The sequence below is a fragment of the Archocentrus centrarchus genome, unplaced genomic scaffold (assembly GCF_007364275.1).
Source record: "Archocentrus centrarchus isolate MPI-CPG fArcCen1 unplaced genomic scaffold, fArcCen1 scaffold_92_ctg1, whole genome shotgun sequence".
Lineage (NCBI taxonomy): Eukaryota > Metazoa > Chordata > Actinopteri > Cichliformes > Cichlidae > Archocentrus > Archocentrus centrarchus.
This window is the reverse complement of record NW_022060301.1, coordinates 209,676-228,946: the sequence shown is the minus strand read 5'-3', so window position 1 is coordinate 228,946 and position 19,271 is coordinate 209,676. Positions and strand designations below refer to the sequence as shown.

Below are 19,271 nucleotides of genomic sequence, written 5' to 3'. Positions count from 1 at the left end.
ACGCAGCCCCGCACCGCACCCCCAAGGGGGGCAGGCCAGCACCCACGCCAGAACACCCAGCCCCACCCAGGAACCCCGAGGCACCCCCATCCCAGGGGGGTAGGGGGGAGGAGGCAACCAGCAAGGAGCGGCCAGGAGGCAAGGCACAAGGCCCAGACCCAGGTCCAGCCATACATACAAACACACCCAGACACCCGTGTACACATTTATACACAGATACTCATACATGCCCATACATACTTACCCACACACAGATATGCCATACATACACATTCACTCACCCACCCATACTCACGGAGACGGTGACAAATACACAAAGACACACATTCATCCATAGCTACCCACCCTCTGAAGGCGGGGCAAGTGGCAACCACCCCAGGGCCAACAGCGACCCCAGGACGCCACCAGCCCGGTCCCCAAGGAACCACCCGACCCCTACCCCGGGCGAGACGCAAGAAATCGGGGTGTAAGATGACCCATCCACCCCTCCTCCTCCCCAACTTGTAGGTCTATGTGTTAATGTTTGTGAGTGAATGAGGTGTATAGGGTGCAGTTAAAATTGAGGGGACAGTTATGCCACAAGCGCCAACTGTTGGTCGTCAGCGCTTGCCCACTCTGCCCCCCCAAAACCCTCCATGTCTAAAGTGCAAATAAAATTTGGAGACAGACAGTGACGAGGATCCGAGTGGGGCCACCTCAGCGGCCCATCTCATCAACCTCTGAGTAACATGCCTGCCCCAAAGGTCCTATGTGTATCAGGTTGTAAGTGTGTATGTGTTGTGAGTTATAATGACTAAAGTGCAATTAAAACGGAGAGGCAAGTGGTGGTGCAGCTCTCCACGTGGCCTCTCCATCCTACATCTGTGAGTGATGTGTATTCTGTGAGTGATATGTATATTCTGGGCTATCATCTTAAATGGCTTAGTGCTGTGAATCCACCGCCACCCCAAAAAATGCTGCTGCTCGATTTTGTGTTGGTAGTAAAAATATTTTAGCGGTAGTAAAAATAGGTAGTAAAAGGTAGTAAATTGAACTTCAGGATTCCTGTATAAACCGTGGATAAGCATGACACCCAGTCTGGTTTAAGATCCCATCACAGTACTGTGTCGGGACTATTGTGGGTTTTCACTGATGTTTGTTTAGCCACTGACTCTGGTCACTGTGTTGATGGCTCAGATGGCTCAGCCTGGGCAAAGTGCTAAAAAGAGTTTGGGACCTGAAAGCAAAGATGAAAGGCAAAGACATCCTAGAGCACTCAGATGGGGACTGGATGTCAGATTTTGCATTTGCTGTTGATGTGATGGCACTGATGAAGGAACTGAACGAGCTGTAATTAAACCACGACTTAAAAAACCATCACTGACCCAGCTGTCTTAGCTAATTATAGGCCAATCTCCAACCTTCCTTTTCTCTCAAAGATTCTTGAAAGAGTAGTTGTAAAACAGCTAACTGATCATCTGCCACAGGTTTTAAAGGTACTGCACCACAGTGGTTTGAATCATATTTCTGTAAGAAAACTGGAAGGACATGCACAATTCAAAAAAGTAAAGGCTGGGTGCTGGGTCAAAAGGGGACAATGAAGAAGAAAAAAGGGTCTGCACACCAGCAAAGCTCCTGAATAATATTTATTAGGGACAAACCTTACAAGAGAGTGAAGTTTCAGGCCATAGATTGCCCTTCCTCAGACTAAAATAAAAGTCTAACCAAGCCCAATAGGACTACTTCTTCAGTTTGACGCTCCCTTGACCTTCGGTAACCACCATTTGGTTTGGGGTTTACTGCCACTTCCAGCCACCAACCACCAAGCAGCCACAGTTCTGAGCAGCAGCCTCAATAATGCAGGTGATGAACATGGTTCATTCTAACTCAGTATCCTCATACTCTCTTAGAATGCTGCTAGAGGTGGGAGTTGAAGATCTCGCAGACCAGGGCCTCTGCCAGGGATTCCCAGCACACCCTCACAAAATATTTAGGTGTGCCAGATCTGGACAAGCTCCCCCCATCAACACAGCTCCTGGGATCACTGGGACACACAGACCCACTTCACTACGATAAGGTTAATGCTTAGGTGTCAAATTTGATCTCTGACCCCACTTTTGCATTTCACATCTGACTTTCAATCAGTTCTAAATTCTTTGAGTTTAGAACTTAATAAAAATGATTTTGAACTGAGCATAAACCTGACCCAGATGTGTCCACATTCTGTGTTTGAGCAGCCGAACACTGATTGTCAGTTTCCTGTCTCATTAACGGGTGACTCTACATAAATACTTACTTCTCTTCTTGAAGCTTCTCTTGGTAAGATGTCTCAAACTGTCTGTTTCTTTGCAATAAACTTTTGTATATATGCATTAAGACTTTGTCAGCGAGGATTTTTTCCCAAGAACACATCACTGAAGACACCTCAGCTTCTACTGCCTTTCATTTGCCTAACCAGAGATGGCAAAAGTACAGACATTCTGTACCTAAGTAGAAGTACAAGTACTTATTTTAAGAAAAATACTCTACTCAAGTAAAAGTACAAAAGTACAGTCCTGAAATGTACTCCAAGAAAGTAAAAGTAGCACTTTGGAGGACCATCGATTTTTGTGTGAAGCTATCTGAACCTTGTTTTATATTATTGTAACAACATAGAATAATACATGAGATTACATGTTATTCCAATCTAAATTTTAATCCAAGTGAATGTACTCAGCTTGAATCTGTTATGTAGGACACAGGCTGTGACTTGGAATCTAAAAACAGCAGAAAACTGATTGTCAGTTTCCTGTCTCATTAACGGGTGACTCTACATAAATACTTACTTCTCTTCTTGAAGCTTCTCTTGGTAAGATGTCTCAGTCTCAGTCAGTCTGTTTATTCAAAAGAAATAATCATGAAATAATTTGTGCTGATAAACCTTCAGAAAACACATTCATTGCTCCGATGACTCTTCCAGTGTTTCATCTTCCTAACATGTATGTTCCAGTGACCATGTATGCTCTACTTGAGTGTGGTATTTTAGTGCTCTGTAAGTACTGTACCTGTCTCTGACTGATCTCAGTTCTGCATCTTTTTCTTTCAGGGCAGATCTGAGGAAGAATACATGCAAGATATAAATACATTTCAAGTGATTCTCAAAGAAAATTGCCCATTTGTGGCTCATTAGTTTCCAGTTATCAGAAGTTCCTTCAGCCTGTTTTACAAACTATAAAGGAAACATCCGGTCCACCTTAGATGGCAGGCTTTGGCTGTACATGGAAAAGAGGGTGCTGACCACAAGGTGCAACCTGTAAATTGAACTGGCTCCAAAGCCAACCAACAGGTGAAGACTCACCTTTCTAAGTTATCTTAATGTTAACAAATGTTTTACATTATAAAGTGTGTGTTAAAGTATGTTGTGTTTTATTTGTGTTTGTAAACTGAAGAATATTTACCTCTCCTCACTGAGCTTCTGTTTGAAAAACACTTCCATCTTCATCAAAGTGTGTTAAAACTAACATAAATCATGAGTCTGGTGAAAACCTTATAATATAAAGATTTATTATTCCAATGATGCTTTGTGGTGTCTGTACTGCTCTGCTAAACTATATATGCATATATGGTCTTTTTGTCTTAGGCTTTATTAATTTGTGTAAAATAAGTAACATGAGCTTGAACATGAAGGCTTGGTCTCAGCTCAAAGAAAGAAGAATGCAGAGGGCCTCTTGCAGGTCTCTGGCCTTCCATATAAGGGATGACCATATGTTCAGATATAGGATAAAGTTGTTTTCTGAACCATATATGGAAAGTTAGGAGTATGGGGGTTTTGACCACCTCTATATAATCTGTGTGATCTCTTTGTTCGGGGAGCTAGGGCAATTAGAGACTTACCCTCTCCCAGGTCGCAAAGGAAAGCGCCTGTTTTGACACTGTCTGTTTCTTTGCAATAAACTTTTGTATATATGCATTAAGACTTTGTCAGCGAGGATTTTTTCCAAAGAACACATCACTGAAGACACCTCAAATTTTGGCGTTCACGAATTGAGACAGCTTGTGATGACTCCAGCCTGACGACTCGACGGTCCAGCTTTCTGCTCAGAGGCCAGTAAGGAGGGTGAGTGTGTGCTCCCTTTATTTTGAGCCAGCTGTTTCCCGTTTGAGCAGCTATCAGAGCTGTTAATGTCACACTGAAAAAGCCCTGTGTGTGGGGTTTATAGTGTTTGTGTTTTTTGGGGTGACCTCGTTCTAAATTTTAAGAGAAGGGATGAATATAGTGAAAAGAGAAGTGCACAGCTTATCAGTAATGGTAAAACAGCATTAATTAATACTATGCTTGACAATTAGTGGGCCCATTTTCTGATTGTCTCAGTCATGTGTTTTATTTTTGCTATGCCATGAAAACTGAAGCTTAATTAAGTAGTGGATCCAGAAGTGTGTAACCTGGCCAGGGGATAAATTACAGAGAATAAGAGAAGTGATAAATAAAGGAAAAGAGCATACATGATAGATATGCAAGTGTTAAGAGAAATAGCCGCTTAATTGGGTTAAGCCTTCTATAATGGAGCTGCTTTAGGCAGGCCTAAATCCTGATTAAACAGTAGAAATGTTTTATTAGGTCAGTTTTTTTGTTTGGGAGGAAAACTGGAAGTGCAAAAAGTTCTATGGAAGAGGTTTTCATTGTGCACTGCTGACGAGTTGTGTATGATATAACCTTCTATTTGAATTTGCACTTTGTTAAGAGGTAGCATAAATTCTTATCCTAAAAGATAGATGAGAAGAAGCGGCAGTAGTGGTAGAGAAGTAAAAGTCGACTAGTCTGTGTGTTTATGTTTCATGTTGAGCGAGACGTGTGTGTGTGGGATTGGTTTTTCATTTTATGAATAACAGATTTTACCTGACTTTCCTTGCTCTTTTGTGTCAGTCTAAATGTTTATGTGAATTGAGATGTTGTTTGACTTTTATATTTGTGTGTGCATCTGTGGCCTCCCTGTGCCTTTTTTCTTTTGTGTGTAAGCTGCGGAGATTTTGTCTCTCTGTTTGGGTGCTTGAGTCTATGTGTAAGTGAGATCTAATGGTAGACACCCCATTTGTGTGTGTATGTGTAACTGCAGTGCACGTATGCACAGATGTGTGTATGTTGGATAGTTGGAGAAATGTGTGCGCATATGGAGAGCAGTGATTTCTGTGTGTGTGTGTGTGTCAGTGCTGGTGACTTTATGTGCTTTGTGTGTGAACTGGGTGTGTTGGCATATGTTTATGTGAAGGAAGGGATGTTTAGGTAAGAGTGTGAGACAGCACCCCAATCTTGTGTGTATGTAGGGGCCCCCCCTCCCTTTTCTTTGTTCAGTGAGCAGGAGCTGTATGTATGTGTGTGTGTGGGGGTATGTGTGTGTGTCTCCTGCATTTGTGACTGATGTAGAATGTGTATGTGTTGAAATGTTTTTTGTTGAATCTTTTTGATAACTGCTGCTGGACAGTGATTGGAAATAAAGGTTTCTGAATGTTGTTATTACTTAGAATATAAAAAGAATACAATACATGAGCTGCCCTTATTGTAAAAGCTATGAGCTCCTTTTGAAGGATAAAATCCATGAGCCTTCACAAGAGAGACATTTGATAGTCATTTTTTCCCTGGGGACTTTTGTTGGTTTTATTATCTGTCATTAAAATATATATATATATATATATATATATATATATATATATATATATATATATATATATATATATATATATATATATGCATTTAAAAAAAAAAAGAGCGGGAAAAGAAAGAGAAGTCCTTTAATTGATTGTTAAAAAGCCCCATCTATGAGCCCCAAAACATACAGACTGCTGTGTACTCAAGCATGAACACTTTGTGTGTGAGAGGTGTTTTGAGAGTGAAATAAACTCTTCTTATTAAAGAAATAAACCTTATTGTCATATAGAGTGTTATATGGAGAAAGAATCTGATGTGCAGAAATTGTTTTAAATGTTAAACTAACCTTTGCCCCTTCTCCCCTTCTTTTGCTTGAGTGTGAGTGAGAGAGACCAAGGGGGGTGAGCTGAGCTGAGTGAATCCAGATGTGCCTGGACTGAATAGCCCTGCAAGCTGACTTCAGCAAAAGGCCAGTGTTTGTTTTTTCTTGTCAATCAAACTCCTTTGATAAAACACCACTTTCTAAAGCTCTTTAAACACACTTATTTTGCCTTCATTTATATACTATATAGGCACATACTTTGGTCTGGTGTTTTATACAATATATTTGTTTTCATTTTTTTCACAGACTTGGCACAGATTGACCATATATTTAGTGAACACAGTTTGAATTAGTTATTAAAAGTCCATAGGTCTTGAGTTTGATTTATCTTGTATTGTGTTTGAGTATTTTGGTGTTCCATATAATATTTGCTTACTGGTTTGACAAATTTATACAGCATTTTGACGTATTTGTTTAACAAAAGACCGAGTGTCAAGTGAAATTTTTCGCAACAGCAGGCTTGCTGTTTCTTCTGGTGTTGGCAAACTTATCTTTACTAATTGTGCTATAACTATTAGCATTAAATAAGGTCGATGATATTAATCGCATAAGTGAATAAATAAATAAATAGATTATAAAAAAAAAGGGGGGAGTAAGCCAAAGATTAAAGAAAACTTTTGATTTTAAATTTAAATAAGAGAATAAATATAACTGCTAAAATATCTAAGAAAGATATTAAAACTAAGCAAACAATCACGCCAATCGAAGTGGCTCAGTAAAGTAATCCTTTGATTAAACCACTTATCGTAAAAATGTTGAATAAATGGCATAAACGATGGCCACATATTGATCAACCCTGGCCTAAAGATGGAACTTTAACACTAGAACTACCAGACTCCTGCCAAATGGCAGTTATACCTTTAAATCCCAAGGTGCTGCCAAATGGCAGCTGTGAATTGTGTCATGCAAATGAGGCCAGCACAACTAGACACTAGACGACCCCCTTTCATTTGTAAATGCAGCCATTACCTGCCACACCTGGAGGTTCAAGCACAGACCTTAGGGGGAGGGGTATGCTTGAGCAGAGCCTAGAAGTCTGAAATGCCTGAGACATCTCTCCTGAGTAGGGACTAGAAGGGGCTTTCAAATGCACTGTATTGTTTCACTCATCACATTTACTGTACCACATAAACTTTTGACCATTTCATACATTTTCACATGCCCTTTATTCAGCATCGGTCAACAAGACAAAGTAGGCTTCCTATTGCCATGTACTGTAAGGAAATTCTAACTGTAAATATCTGTAAAACTATTATAAATCATTTGTGTTCCATAGTCCATACATAAATGCCCTTGTGTAAAGCTGCCATTAACTTTAGAGTGTAAGTTTTATTTGTGTTTTAGTGTTTTGGCTTATTTTCAAATATTATTTAATTTGATTTATTTTTTATTTTGAAGTGTTGAACTGCCATACTTAGAACTCCATATATGTATATATAAGTTCTATGTGAATGTTGTTATGTTATGTTTTTTAGGAATACTTTATCTCAGTATTGATGGACAGTTGTATACGACTATAAAAGGACTGAAGATGACCAAAATATTTATCTAGCACATTTTTATTGGTATATTTGTTACAGATTGTCTGAACACATCTGGCACTGCCACAACATCTCCTTTCTGCATTTTCCACATGTCAACTTGTTGCAATAAACACAACACTTACTGGCATGGTTATTCTTGCAGCAACACTTCACCTGGCACAATGCCCTTTTCCCTGTGTCAGGTGAGAGTGGTTGCTGCTGAAGGTTTTCCTTATGCACCTCCTTGGCTGCCATATGAGACTGTGCAAGCTCTCTTGCAAGCTTCACCAAGAAGTCTGTCCGTCTCTCTTTGACCCCAGTGCATGCTTGGTAAAGCACATGTGCATTCAGTGCTGCAATGTCAATCAAGTTGTAAAACACAGCGACTGGCCAACGCCGTGTTCCTGAACGCACAGTGTACTTTCGCACCATCTGGTCCGTGACATCCACACCACATTTCAGGTTGTTGTAGTCGGTGACTGTGTTTGGTTTTTTTTTTCCGGGTATCCCCAGTCTCCACCACACTGTGCATGCTACTGAGGATGCAGACAGTCTTTCTCCGTTTGGGCGCGTAAACGGTCAGTGTGGCACCAGAGGTTGAAAACACTTGTGTGCTGAATTCCTCACGGTCCAAAGTCTTTTTGGTGGAGTCTGGAAGCTCACGGCGAACCTTGTTTACTGTGCCAAGGAGTGTGGTCTTCCGGCTGAGCAGTCGTTGTGCTAGTGACAATGATGTAAAAAAATTGTCTGTGGTAACGGTTCTTCCTTTGTCCATAAATGGTTCCATAAGCTTCATCACCACATTTTCTGATAGTTTTTCCCCCGTGGGACGACTGGGGTCTTTGCCAAGATATGGGAGGATGTTGCATACATACTTGGATTTCAGGTCACATGCCACCCAGAACTTTATGCCAAACTTGTCAGGTTTTGTAGCACTGTACTGCAGGAAACAGCAACGGGTCTTAGTTGGAAAAAGTTGCTCATCTATGGTGATGTGCCTTCCGGGGTTGTAAGAGGTAATGCAGTTGGTAACAAAAGACCCCCAAATGTCAGAGACTGCAGCAAACCGATCATTTGCAACTCGTTCATTGCGTGTGTCCTTGTCATCGAAGCGTAGGTGCCGCATGATGTCCTGGAAGCGGTTTCGGGCCATAATCTTGCTGATTGCGGGCACTCCCAGTGTTGCTGACCAAACATCATGCACCGCTGGAAGGCGGACAGTCCCTCGCAGGATGAGGATTGCAATGAACGCCTTTAGTTCAGGGAGGGCCATGAACCAGTTTCCCTGCTGTGTCTGGCGTGCATGCTGGACAGTCCACTCCTGAATGGTCCGAAGTATTTCCAGAGTGATGAAACAGAGGAAACTCTGTAAGCGAGTCGACACCTTTCTTCTGGCCAAAGCAGTTGGCTCTCCATCTGTGGCATAACATTCAATTGGGCTGTGATGCAGAGGCCTTCCGATCTGTTCCTCACGCCACACTGTGCCGTCTTTTGCCGTCTCTGTCAGCCACTCATGTGTCTCCATGCGACCTCTCTTTTCTGGAGGTGGTGAAGTTTCCTCATCTACAGGGTGACCATGTTTGAGATTTGGTTAGTGAAATGTTGAAATAATGTGCAATCGCAAAGATATTCGTCTCTTCCTAAAACACAAGAAACGGCAAACGAAAATAGGAAATTTAGGAAATCTTACCAGAAGAATTTTCAGAGTCGGAATTTAGCACAAGGGTTATTTCATCTCCATCGGAGTCACAGGGGTTGACATGGTTAAGGATCATGTCCAAAGCTTGCTGTGTGCCATAAACCTTTGGCATCTTTGCTTCTCAGTCAACAGAGTAGGTGAAATATGTGTTGTGACCTGGCTTTTTATACACCTGGCGACCCTGAGTCATCATTGGTCATCATTGGTAACCCATCCCCACCCCCACACCCATCCCACACACATTCCAATCTACTGGCCCCGTGTACATAACAAAAGGTGGCCTAATGAGATGTAAACTGCCATTTGGCAGCGCTTGGTAGAAAAAGGAGTAGAGGGAAAATGCTGGTAGTTCTAGTGTTAAATCTAGATGTAATTCAAACCATATGGGTGCTTGTGTCTACATACAAAGCGGAACGAAAGAAGGGGAATTAAGGAGAACAATGAAAACACAAAAGGCAAATGGAACTTGATGTCCTTCAGCTCTTTGAAAAGAAGATAGTGTTTAGTGTTTATTTGTCACATGCACAGTTATACACAGTACAATGCACAGTGAAATGTATTTTGTACCTGCAACCATATATACACACACATATAAATAAGAAGAATAAAAATAAAAAAAAAGTAATTCACACTATACACTATACTCTATATACTATACACTATACACACTTTTATAAATTATAATATTTACATTGTGCAATAATGGTCCAGTTAGGGCTCAGAGTTGAGCAGACGGATGGCTTGTGGGTAAAAACTCTTCTTCAACCTTTCAGTCTTAGCCCTCAGGCAGCGGTAACGCCGGCCTGATGGGAGCAGGGAGAAGAGAGAGTGTCCGGGGTGGCTGGGCTGTTTTAGGATCTTCATGGCCCTCAGCCTGCACTGCTTGGTGTAAATGTCCTGCAGGTTGGGGAGGGTGGTTCTGATGGTCCGTTCAGCTGAACGAACCACCCTTTTTAGGGCCATGAAGTCCTGCTTGGTGCAGTTTCCCATCCAGGTGGTGATGCTCCCACGCATGATGCTCTCGATGGTGCAGGTGTAAAAGTTCCTGAGCACCTTGAGTGGGAGCTTGAAGTCTCTCAGCCGCCTGAGGAGGTAGAGACGCTGTCTGGCCTTCTTCACAGTGATGTTTATGTGATGAGTCCAGGACAGGTCCTGTGAGATGGTCACTCCCAGGTATTTGAAAGTGTCCACTCTTTCCACCTCAGCACCACTGATGACAAGTGGATGGTAGTCCCTCTGCTGCTTCCTGCTGAAGTCCACGATCAGTTCCTTTGTTTTGCTGACGTTGAGCAGGAGGTGGTTCTCCTGGCACCAGTTCTCCAGGTGGGAGACCTCTCTCCTGTAGGCTGTCTCCTCATTGTGAGAGATTAGTCCCACAACAGCAGTGTCGTCAGCAAACTTGATGATGACGTTGGACTCTGACGTGGCCTCGCAGTCATGGGTGTACAGTGAGTACAGCAGAGGGCTGAGCACACAGCCTTGGGGGGATCCAGTGTTGAGGGTGAGGGAGGATGAGGTGAGGTGACCCACTCGTACCACCTGTGGTCTGCTGGTCAGGAAGCTGTGAACCCACCTGCACAGGGATGGGCCCAGGCCCAGGTCCAGCAGCTTAGAGACCAGCCTGGAGGGAACTATGGTGTTGAATGCTGAGCTGTAATCTACAAACAGCACTCTCACATAGTTCCCCTTACCAGTGTCTATGTGTGAAAGGGTCTTGTGGAGGAGGAAGGATATGGCGTCATCTGTGGATCTGTCTGGCCGGTATGCAAACTGTAGTGGGTCGAGGGTGGTGGGCAGTGAGGAGGTGATGAATGTCTTGATGAGTCTCTCAAAACACTTCATCACCACAGAGGTGAGTGCTATGGGCCTGAAGTCATTGGGGCTGCTGGGGTGTGGTTTCTTTGGGACAGGGACTATGATGGACTTTTTAAAGCAGGTGGGAATCACACACAATTTCAGTGAGAGGTTGAATATCAGTGTAAACACAGGTGCCAGCTGGTCAGCGCAGGTCTTAAGGACACGTCCACTAATACCGTCTGGTCCAGCCGCTTTCCTGGTGTTTACACGTCTAAACGCCCTCCTCACGTCGCGCTCCGTCACAGTGAGTGTCACAGCCCCTCCGGCCGGGAGCGCAGCGGGCTGTCGGCTTCCCGACTCAAAGCGCGCAAAGAAGATGTTGAGTTCATCAGCCAGAGAAGCGTCGGCACTCACCGGGTGTGTGTGTGGTGCTTTGTAGTCCGTGATGGTGCGTAGTCCCTGCCACAGTCCCCTGGGGTCAGACTGTTGTAGTTGCTGTTCCAGTCTGCGGCCGTAGCAATGTTTAGCCTCTTTCACCGCTCTGCGGACGTTGTATGATGCAGCCTTGTAGTCCTCCATGTTCCCAGAGGCGAGTCCGGAGTTGTAGGCAACGGTGCGGGACCTCAGGGCGTCGCGGACAGATTTATCCACCCACGGCTTCTGGTTGGGAAAAGTCCTGATGGTCCTCCTAAGTGAAGTGTCTTCAACAACTTTCCCAATAAATCCCACAACAGTTTCCGTAAACTCCTCGATGTCTCCGCCCGCGCTGCTGCGAAACATGTCCCAGTCGGTTGAATCCAACGCCCCCTGCAGAGCGGCCTCTGTTTGATCAGACCACCGTGTCACTTCTCTCACCGCAGGGGGTTCCTGCCTGAGCCGTTGTTTTGATTTCGGCATGAGAAGTACAGAGGTGTGGTCAGACTTCCAAAAAGGCGGAAGAGGCTTTGCTTTGTAGCCATCTTTGAATGGAGAATAGCAGTGGTCTAGGGTCCTCTCTCCTCTGGTGGGGCAGTCGATGTGTTGAATAAACTCCGGTATTACCTTTTTCAAGTTTGCACTGTTAAAGTCCCCGGCTACGATGAGAGCCGCATCATGCTGGTTAGCCTGATAGGTGGAAATCGCCTCATGTAGCTCGGATAGTGCAGTGTTTGTGTCCGCCTGAGGTGGAATATAGACGGCGCTGAAGATGACCGAAGTGAACTTGCGGGGCAGGTAGTGGGGACGGCATTTCAGGGTTAGGAGCTCCAGGTTAGGTGAACATGATTGTTTCAGAAGGACAACATTCCTACTGTCACACCAGTTGTTATTAATCATTAGGCACACACCTCCTCCTCTTGATTTTCCAGACTCACTCGTTCTGTCCGTGCGATGAACACTGAAGAACTCCGACGGCTGTACGGCGTGGTCCGGTATGAGGGGGGTCAGCCATGTCTCCGTGAGACAGATGATGTTGCAGTCCCTTATGTCCCTCTGAAACTGTATCCTGGCCCTGAGTTCGTCCAGCTTGTTATCCAGTGACTGGACATTAGCCAGCAGGATGCTCGGCAGTGGCGTTTGGTGCGCTCTGCGCCTCAGCCTCTCTCTTACGCCGGCTCTTTTCCCTCGGGGCCTTGTCCGTGACCTGGGTCCTTTGTTTGAGCTGGCCCACTGGAAACGCAGTATTTCCTGAGGCCAAGTCGGGTCGGGAGAAAAAGGTGTCAGAATACAGCCAGAGTGCTGTATTCTGATATTAAAAAGAGTCTGTCTGTCATACGTGATATGACACAGAGCAGGCGGAATTATAAAGTCCAAAATTAGAGCTAAACCTAATATATACAAACAAAGCGTAGGAGCAGGTACGACGGCTGCTGACCTCACCGGCGCCATCTTGAAAAAAAAAAAATTGATGTAGATAGAAATGTAGGGTAGAAATTGATGCAAGCAACTAAGGACAAGAAGAATAGAAGCCTGGAAGATGTTGAGAAGAATATAAAATTAACGCAGAAACTGATGGCTGAAACTAGTGTGCCTTTTTTACATCTCAATCCAGTGGTTAACCAGGATGGCAACTATCACATTAAGGATGACAATGGCAGAGTAATTGAAGTGGGACAAGCGGAGACAATTATAAAATTGACTCCTTCTTCTAAAGGCAAGAAGAAAACGTCAAGATTGAAAAGTAAAGGTGACAGAAGGAACAGAAGGTTGGAAGAAGAAGAAGAGGATGAAGACGGAAGTGACTTGGAAAGAATTGTTAAAGGATATGATCCCCAAATTAGGAGGATGTTGATGAAAGCAGAGAAGAAAGGAACAAGGATTTTAGGGATGCCCAGAGAATCCGAGTGGGAGGTGTCAGCTGGTAGCATCAGGACCAGAGAAAGATCCAACTGTAAAGGTGGAAGTGAACAATCGCCCATTGGAGATGATAATTGGACTGGAGAAGACAGCTCAACCAGTGGAAGTGGAACTTAGACCAGGGGTCAGACTCCCCTGGAAGGATCAATATTCATTGAAAGAAGAGACAATCTGAGGAATCAAGCCACAAATTGAAGGGCTCTTGGAAGCAGAGAATTGTTGGCTATTCTTCAGCGTGGATTGAGGATTATGCCAGTTTAACAGGACCATTGAGAGCTATGATTAAGGACACTGGAAGCTCTCAGCTTCACTCTATGCTTTCTTGGACACCAGATGGCCTAGTAGCCTTTGAAACAATTAAACAGAGGCTGCAAGAAGCCCCCCAGTGTTGGCACTTCCAGATTATTTTAAGAACCTTTCTTGTTGTATGTGTCCACCTTTTCAGGAGGCAAATATGCGTGGTGTTCCATATAATATTTGGAACACCACGCAGTTCTTTGTCAGCCAACTGGCACAGGAACAAATTCCCAACATATTTCTTATTATTTGATCGCTTATTCAGAAGTGGAGCAAGGACTACCACCATGCTATAGAGCCTTAGTGGGAGTCTCACTAATGTATGAGAAAGCATCAGCGATCATGATGGATTATCCAGTGACAATACTTACTCACCATAGCCTTCGAAATTTGCTGAACTATGGTAAATACACATTGATTATGTGTGTGGTCAAAGGTCCAACACCGGGAACATGGCCTTCAATTTTAGAGACTGTACCAGAACCACTGCTCCCTATGTGTCAATCTTATGTGTTATCATGGTTATTATATCAACAACAATCAGCAGAAGACATAGTCATGGCATTATCAGTGCATCTGTTTAGATCTATATTAAACTGTTCTTGGTTGAGTGAGCTGCCATATGTAAATTTACTTGATCAACATGAAAATGCAATAACAGCAATTCCAGATGCAATGGTGGTAAGACCAGAGAAAGCTGAAGATTGTTTTTGTTCTAACAATACTCACCGAGGACCTGGGATGTTTATGGGTATTTTGGACTGTAACAAATATATGATGGATTTTGGTGAGCATAAGCCTAAGAATGTAAAGGAGATGTTTCAAGTGACTTTTAAGATACCATTTTAAAAACAGAGTAAAACTGTGAGCGTGAAACATCAACTGTTGCCAGGTAATGTAACTATAGGAAACTTTAAAGATATCTGGTGGGTTTGTGGTGATAAAGCATATTTATTTCTGCCATATGGGTGGACAGGATGCTGTTATATGGCAACTTTGAAATTGCCATATGAGGTTTTTACTATGCAGATGGGTGAAGCACCCAATAAGAATCAATCCAATGAAATTTGGGGAAATAGAAGAAAAAGAGAACTTGCTCAATTTCATAACTTGGAATCTTATCATTGGAGAATAAATTTGGGAGAAAAATGGGGTATAGGAATTTTTCCATGGTGTGGTGTTGTGTTTTTAGCAGATCATATTGATAACATTACATACACTTTACAGGGTTTCGCAAATGAGACCATTAAAGGATTTGAACTTTTGTCAAATACTCAAAGAAGTCACCGACTGACACTGTTGAAGCATGATATGGCTCTTGATTATATTCTGGCCAAACAAGGTGGCCTATGCATGACTTTGAATTTAACAGGAGAAGCCTGTTATACATTAATACCAGATAGTTCAGATAATATCACTAGTGTCATTGATGCATTGAGACATATTAGAGATGCATTTGGTACGTCAGAAGGAGCTGGATGGTCAGCTCATGCTTGGTTGCAGGATAAATTGGGACCAATGGGCGCAATATTGGTTCAAATTTTGATTGCAGTCATTCTATCATTATGTGTGATGTTTTGTTTTTGCACAGTGCTGTTGACTTTTGCGAAAGCAATGATATTGAGATGGGTTGGAATAGTTATGCCTAGTGATCGAACTCAGATGCCATTAATACAAACAACTGATATGGATGAGGAGGAAGATGTGGTGATAGGAGGAGTGGTGGATATCCATTTTAATCTTCTTTCTTGTACTTTTAATATTTAGCCTTATTATACTCTTAAATATTTACTCTCATATTATTAATTTTCCTTATTTCTTTACTGATGTTTATTATAACAGTGTGATGTTTTCCAAGGGGGGAAAAGAGAAAAGTAAGATAAATTGGAAATGCAAAAATGGGAAATAGGAATTTCACATTTATCTAAAAAATATAAAATAAAATTTTTACATTTGATGTTTTCAATGTTATTTGTTTCTTTACAAAAGATACTGTTCAGTGTTTCTTGTCTCTTTCAGAAAAGGTGTTTGGGAACCCGCTGAGATGAGGGGTTCATATGAATGGACAATAAAATGGACTGAAATGTCTTGAACCAACACAGTATGGACACCACATGATGGAGCCAACGTGGCTGGAGACCTACAGCTGATATTCTTATGTTGGCTGAATTTACATGATAATAAAATATTGTTTCATTGTATGTACACTATAACACAATAGTTATACTTGTGACAGTTTTCTATGTATGCACAACATTTTGGCTAAATTAATTCAAGAATGATGTCTCTGTCGTTTGGTAAGTACACTGGGACCTCAGAGGTTTTATTATTTTATTCGATTGTAGGGAGAGAAATGGATAGGCAGGGAGAGGTCCATAAGAGAGGTCCGATGGGTCGACCAGCTGATCTAATGGACACTTTTTTTGATTTTATTTGCTGAGGCTTTCTTGTGTATTTGCTAAATGGTAATATGACAATCATTAACACTCCCTTTGTCTTTTTGAGTTCCTCTGGGGTACGAAAGGTGATCGCTGTGGGCAGCAGGGTCGTGGGAGAATTTTTCCAGCCTTGATTGTGTTAAGATGGTCATTTAACAGGTTAAGAGAGAAAGCTGCCAGGCACGGGTTTTTTGCTCCCACACCTCACAGGAAATCAGAAAAGAGTTTGTTAAAATCATGCTATGGGAGAAACTGTTATTTGAAGTAATAATAAGTATCTTTGTTTTTCGAGACTTAGTCGGAAGTCTCGAAGGGGGGGAAATATGTGGTGTCTGTACTGCTCTGCTAAACTATATATGCATATATGGTCTCTTTCTCTTAGGCTTTATTAATTTGTGTAAAATAAGTAACATGAGCTTGAACATGAAGGCTTGGTCTCAGCTCAAAGAAAGAAGAATGCAGAGGGCCTCTTGCAGGTCTCTGGCCTTCCATATAAGGGATGACCATATGTTCAGATATAGGATGAAGTTGTTTTCTTAACCATATATGGAAAGTTAGGAGTATGGGGGTTTTGACCACCTCTATATAATCTGTGTGATCTCTTTGTTTGGGGAGATAGGGCGATTAGAGACTTACCCTCTCCCAGGTCGCAAAGGAAAGCGCCTGTTTTGACACTGTTTCTTTGCAATAAACTTTTGTATATATGCATTAAGACTTTGTCAGCGAGGATTTTTTCCCAAGAACACATCACTGAAGACACCACAGCCTCTACTGCCTTTCATTTGCCTAGCCAAAGATTGCAAAAGTACAGACATTCTGTACCTAAGTAGAAGTACAAGTACTTAATTTAAGAAAAAGTACTCTACTCAAGTAAAAGTACAAAAGTACAGTCCTGAAATGTACTCCAAGAAAGTAAAAGTAGCACTGTGGAGGACCATTGATTTTTGTGTGAAGCTATCTGAACCTTGTTTTATATTATTGTAACAACATAGAATAATACATGAGATTACATGTTATTCCAATCTAAATTTTAATCCAAGTGAATGTACTCAGCTTGAATCTGTTATGTAGGACACAGGCTGTGACTTGGAATCTAAAAACAGCAGAACACTGATTGTCAGTTTCTTGTCTCATTAACGGGTGACTCTACATAAATACTTACTTCTCTTCTTGAAGCTTCTCTTGGTAAGATGTCTCAGTCTCAGTCAGTCTGTTTATTCAAAAGAAATAATCATGAAATAATTTGTGCTGATAAACCTTCAGAAAACACATTCATTGCTCCGATGACTCTTCCAGTGTTTCATCTTCCTAACATGTATGTTCCAGTGACCATGTATGCTCTACTTGAGTGTGGTATTTTAGTGCTCTGTAAGTACTGTACCTGTCTCTGACTGATTGCAGTTCTGCATCTTTTTCTTTCAGGGCAGATCTGAGGAAGAATACATGCAAGATATAAATACATTTCAAGTGATTCTCAAAGAAAATTGCCCATTTGTGGCTCATTAGTTTCCAGTTATCAGAAGTTCCTTCAGCCTGTTTTACAAACTAAAGGAAACATCCGGTCCACCTTAGATGGCAGGCTTTGGCTGTACATGGAAAAGAGGGTGCTGACCACAAGGTGCAACCTGTAAATTGAACTGGCTCCAAAGCCAACCAACAGGTGAAGACTCACCTTTCTAAGTTATCTTAATGTTAACAAATGTTTTACATTATAAAGTGTGTGTTAAAGTATGTTGTGTTTTATATTTGTTTGTAAACTGAAGAATATTTACCTCTCCTCACTGAGCTTCTGTTTGAAAAACACTTCCATCTTCATCAAAGTGTGTTAAAACTAACATAAATCATGAGTCTGGTGAAAACCTTATAATATAAAGATTTATTATTCCAATGATGCTTCTACTGCCTTTCATTTGCCTAGCCAGAGATGGCAAAAGTACAGACATTCTGTACCTAAGTAGAAGTACAAGTACTTATTTAAGAAAAAGTACTCTACTCAAGTAAAAGTACAAAAGTACAGTCCTGAAATGTACTCCAAGAAAGTAAAAGTAGCACTGTGGAGGACCATTGATTTTTGTGTGAAGCTATCTGAACCTTGTTTTATATTATTGTAACAACATAGAATAATACATGAGATTACATGTTATTCCAATCTAAATTTTAATCCAAGTGAATGTACTCAGCTTGAATCTGTTATGTAGGACACAGGCTGTGACTTGGAATCTAAAAACAGCAGAACACTGATTGTCAGTTTCTTGTCTCAGTAACGGGTGACTCTACATAAATACTTACTTCTCTTCTTGAAGCTTCTCTTGGTAAGATGTCTCAGTCTCAGTCAGTCTGTTTATTCAAAAGAAATAATCATGAAATAATTTGTGCTGATAAACCTTCAGAAAACACATTCATTGCTCCGATGACTCTTCCAGTGTTTCATCTTCCTAACATGTATGTTCCAGTGACCATGTATGCTCTACTTGAGTGTGGTATTTTAGTGCTCTGTAAGTACTGTACCTGTCTCTGACTGATTGCAGTTCTGCATCTTTTTCTTTCAGGGCATGATCTGAGGAAGAATACATGCAAGATATAAATACATTTCAAGTGATTCTCAAAGAAAATTGCCCATTTGTGGCTCATTAGTTTCCAGTTATCAGAAGTTCCTTCAGCCTGTTTTACAAACTATAAAGGAAACATCCGGTCCACCTTAGATGGCAGGCTTTGGCTGTACATGGAAAAGAGGGTGCTGACCACAAGGTGCAACCTGTAAATTGAACTGGCTCCAAAGCCAACCAACAGGTGAAGACTCACCTTTCTAAGTTATCTTAATGTTAACAAATGTTTTACATTATAAAGTGTGTGTTAAAGTATGTTGTGTTTTATATTTGTTTGTAAACTGAAGAATATTTACCTCTCCTCACTGAGCTTCTGTTTGAAAAACACTTCCATCTTCATCAAAGTGTGTTAAAACTAACATAAATCATGAGTCTGGTGAAAACCTTATAATATAAAGATTTATTATTCCAATGATGCTTCTACTGCCTTTCATTTGCCTAGCCAGAGATGGCAAAAGTACAGACATTCTGTACCTAAGTAGAAGTACAAGTACTTAATTTAAGAAAAAGTACTCTACTCAAGTAAAAGTACAAAAGTACAGTCCTGAAATGTACTCCAAGAAAGTAAAAGTAGCACTGTGGGGACCATCGAT

At 41.7% G+C, this 19,271-nt stretch overlaps 1 protein-coding gene across 1 annotated transcript in view; it reads right to left on the bottom strand.

Moving 5' to 3' along the window:
* Positions 1 to 18,645, bottom strand: part of LOC115777994 (golgin subfamily A member 6-like protein 7) — a 43,288-nt gene extending 24,643 nt beyond the window's left edge. Inside the window, exons 1-6 of the mRNA XM_030726012.1 lie at positions 18,581 to 18,645; positions 18,362 to 18,409; positions 17,454 to 17,501; positions 17,235 to 17,282; positions 3,024 to 3,071; positions 2,805 to 2,852 (exon numbers count right to left, since the gene is read on the bottom strand). Of these exons, the coding sequence (XP_030581872.1) occupies positions 2,805 to 2,852; positions 3,024 to 3,071; positions 17,235 to 17,282; positions 17,454 to 17,501; positions 18,362 to 18,409; positions 18,581 to 18,645 (305 nt within the window). The remainder of the gene's footprint in view (positions 1 to 2,804; positions 2,853 to 3,023; positions 3,072 to 17,234; positions 17,283 to 17,453; positions 17,502 to 18,361; positions 18,410 to 18,580) is intronic.
* Positions 18,646 to 19,271: the final 626 nt, after the last annotated feature.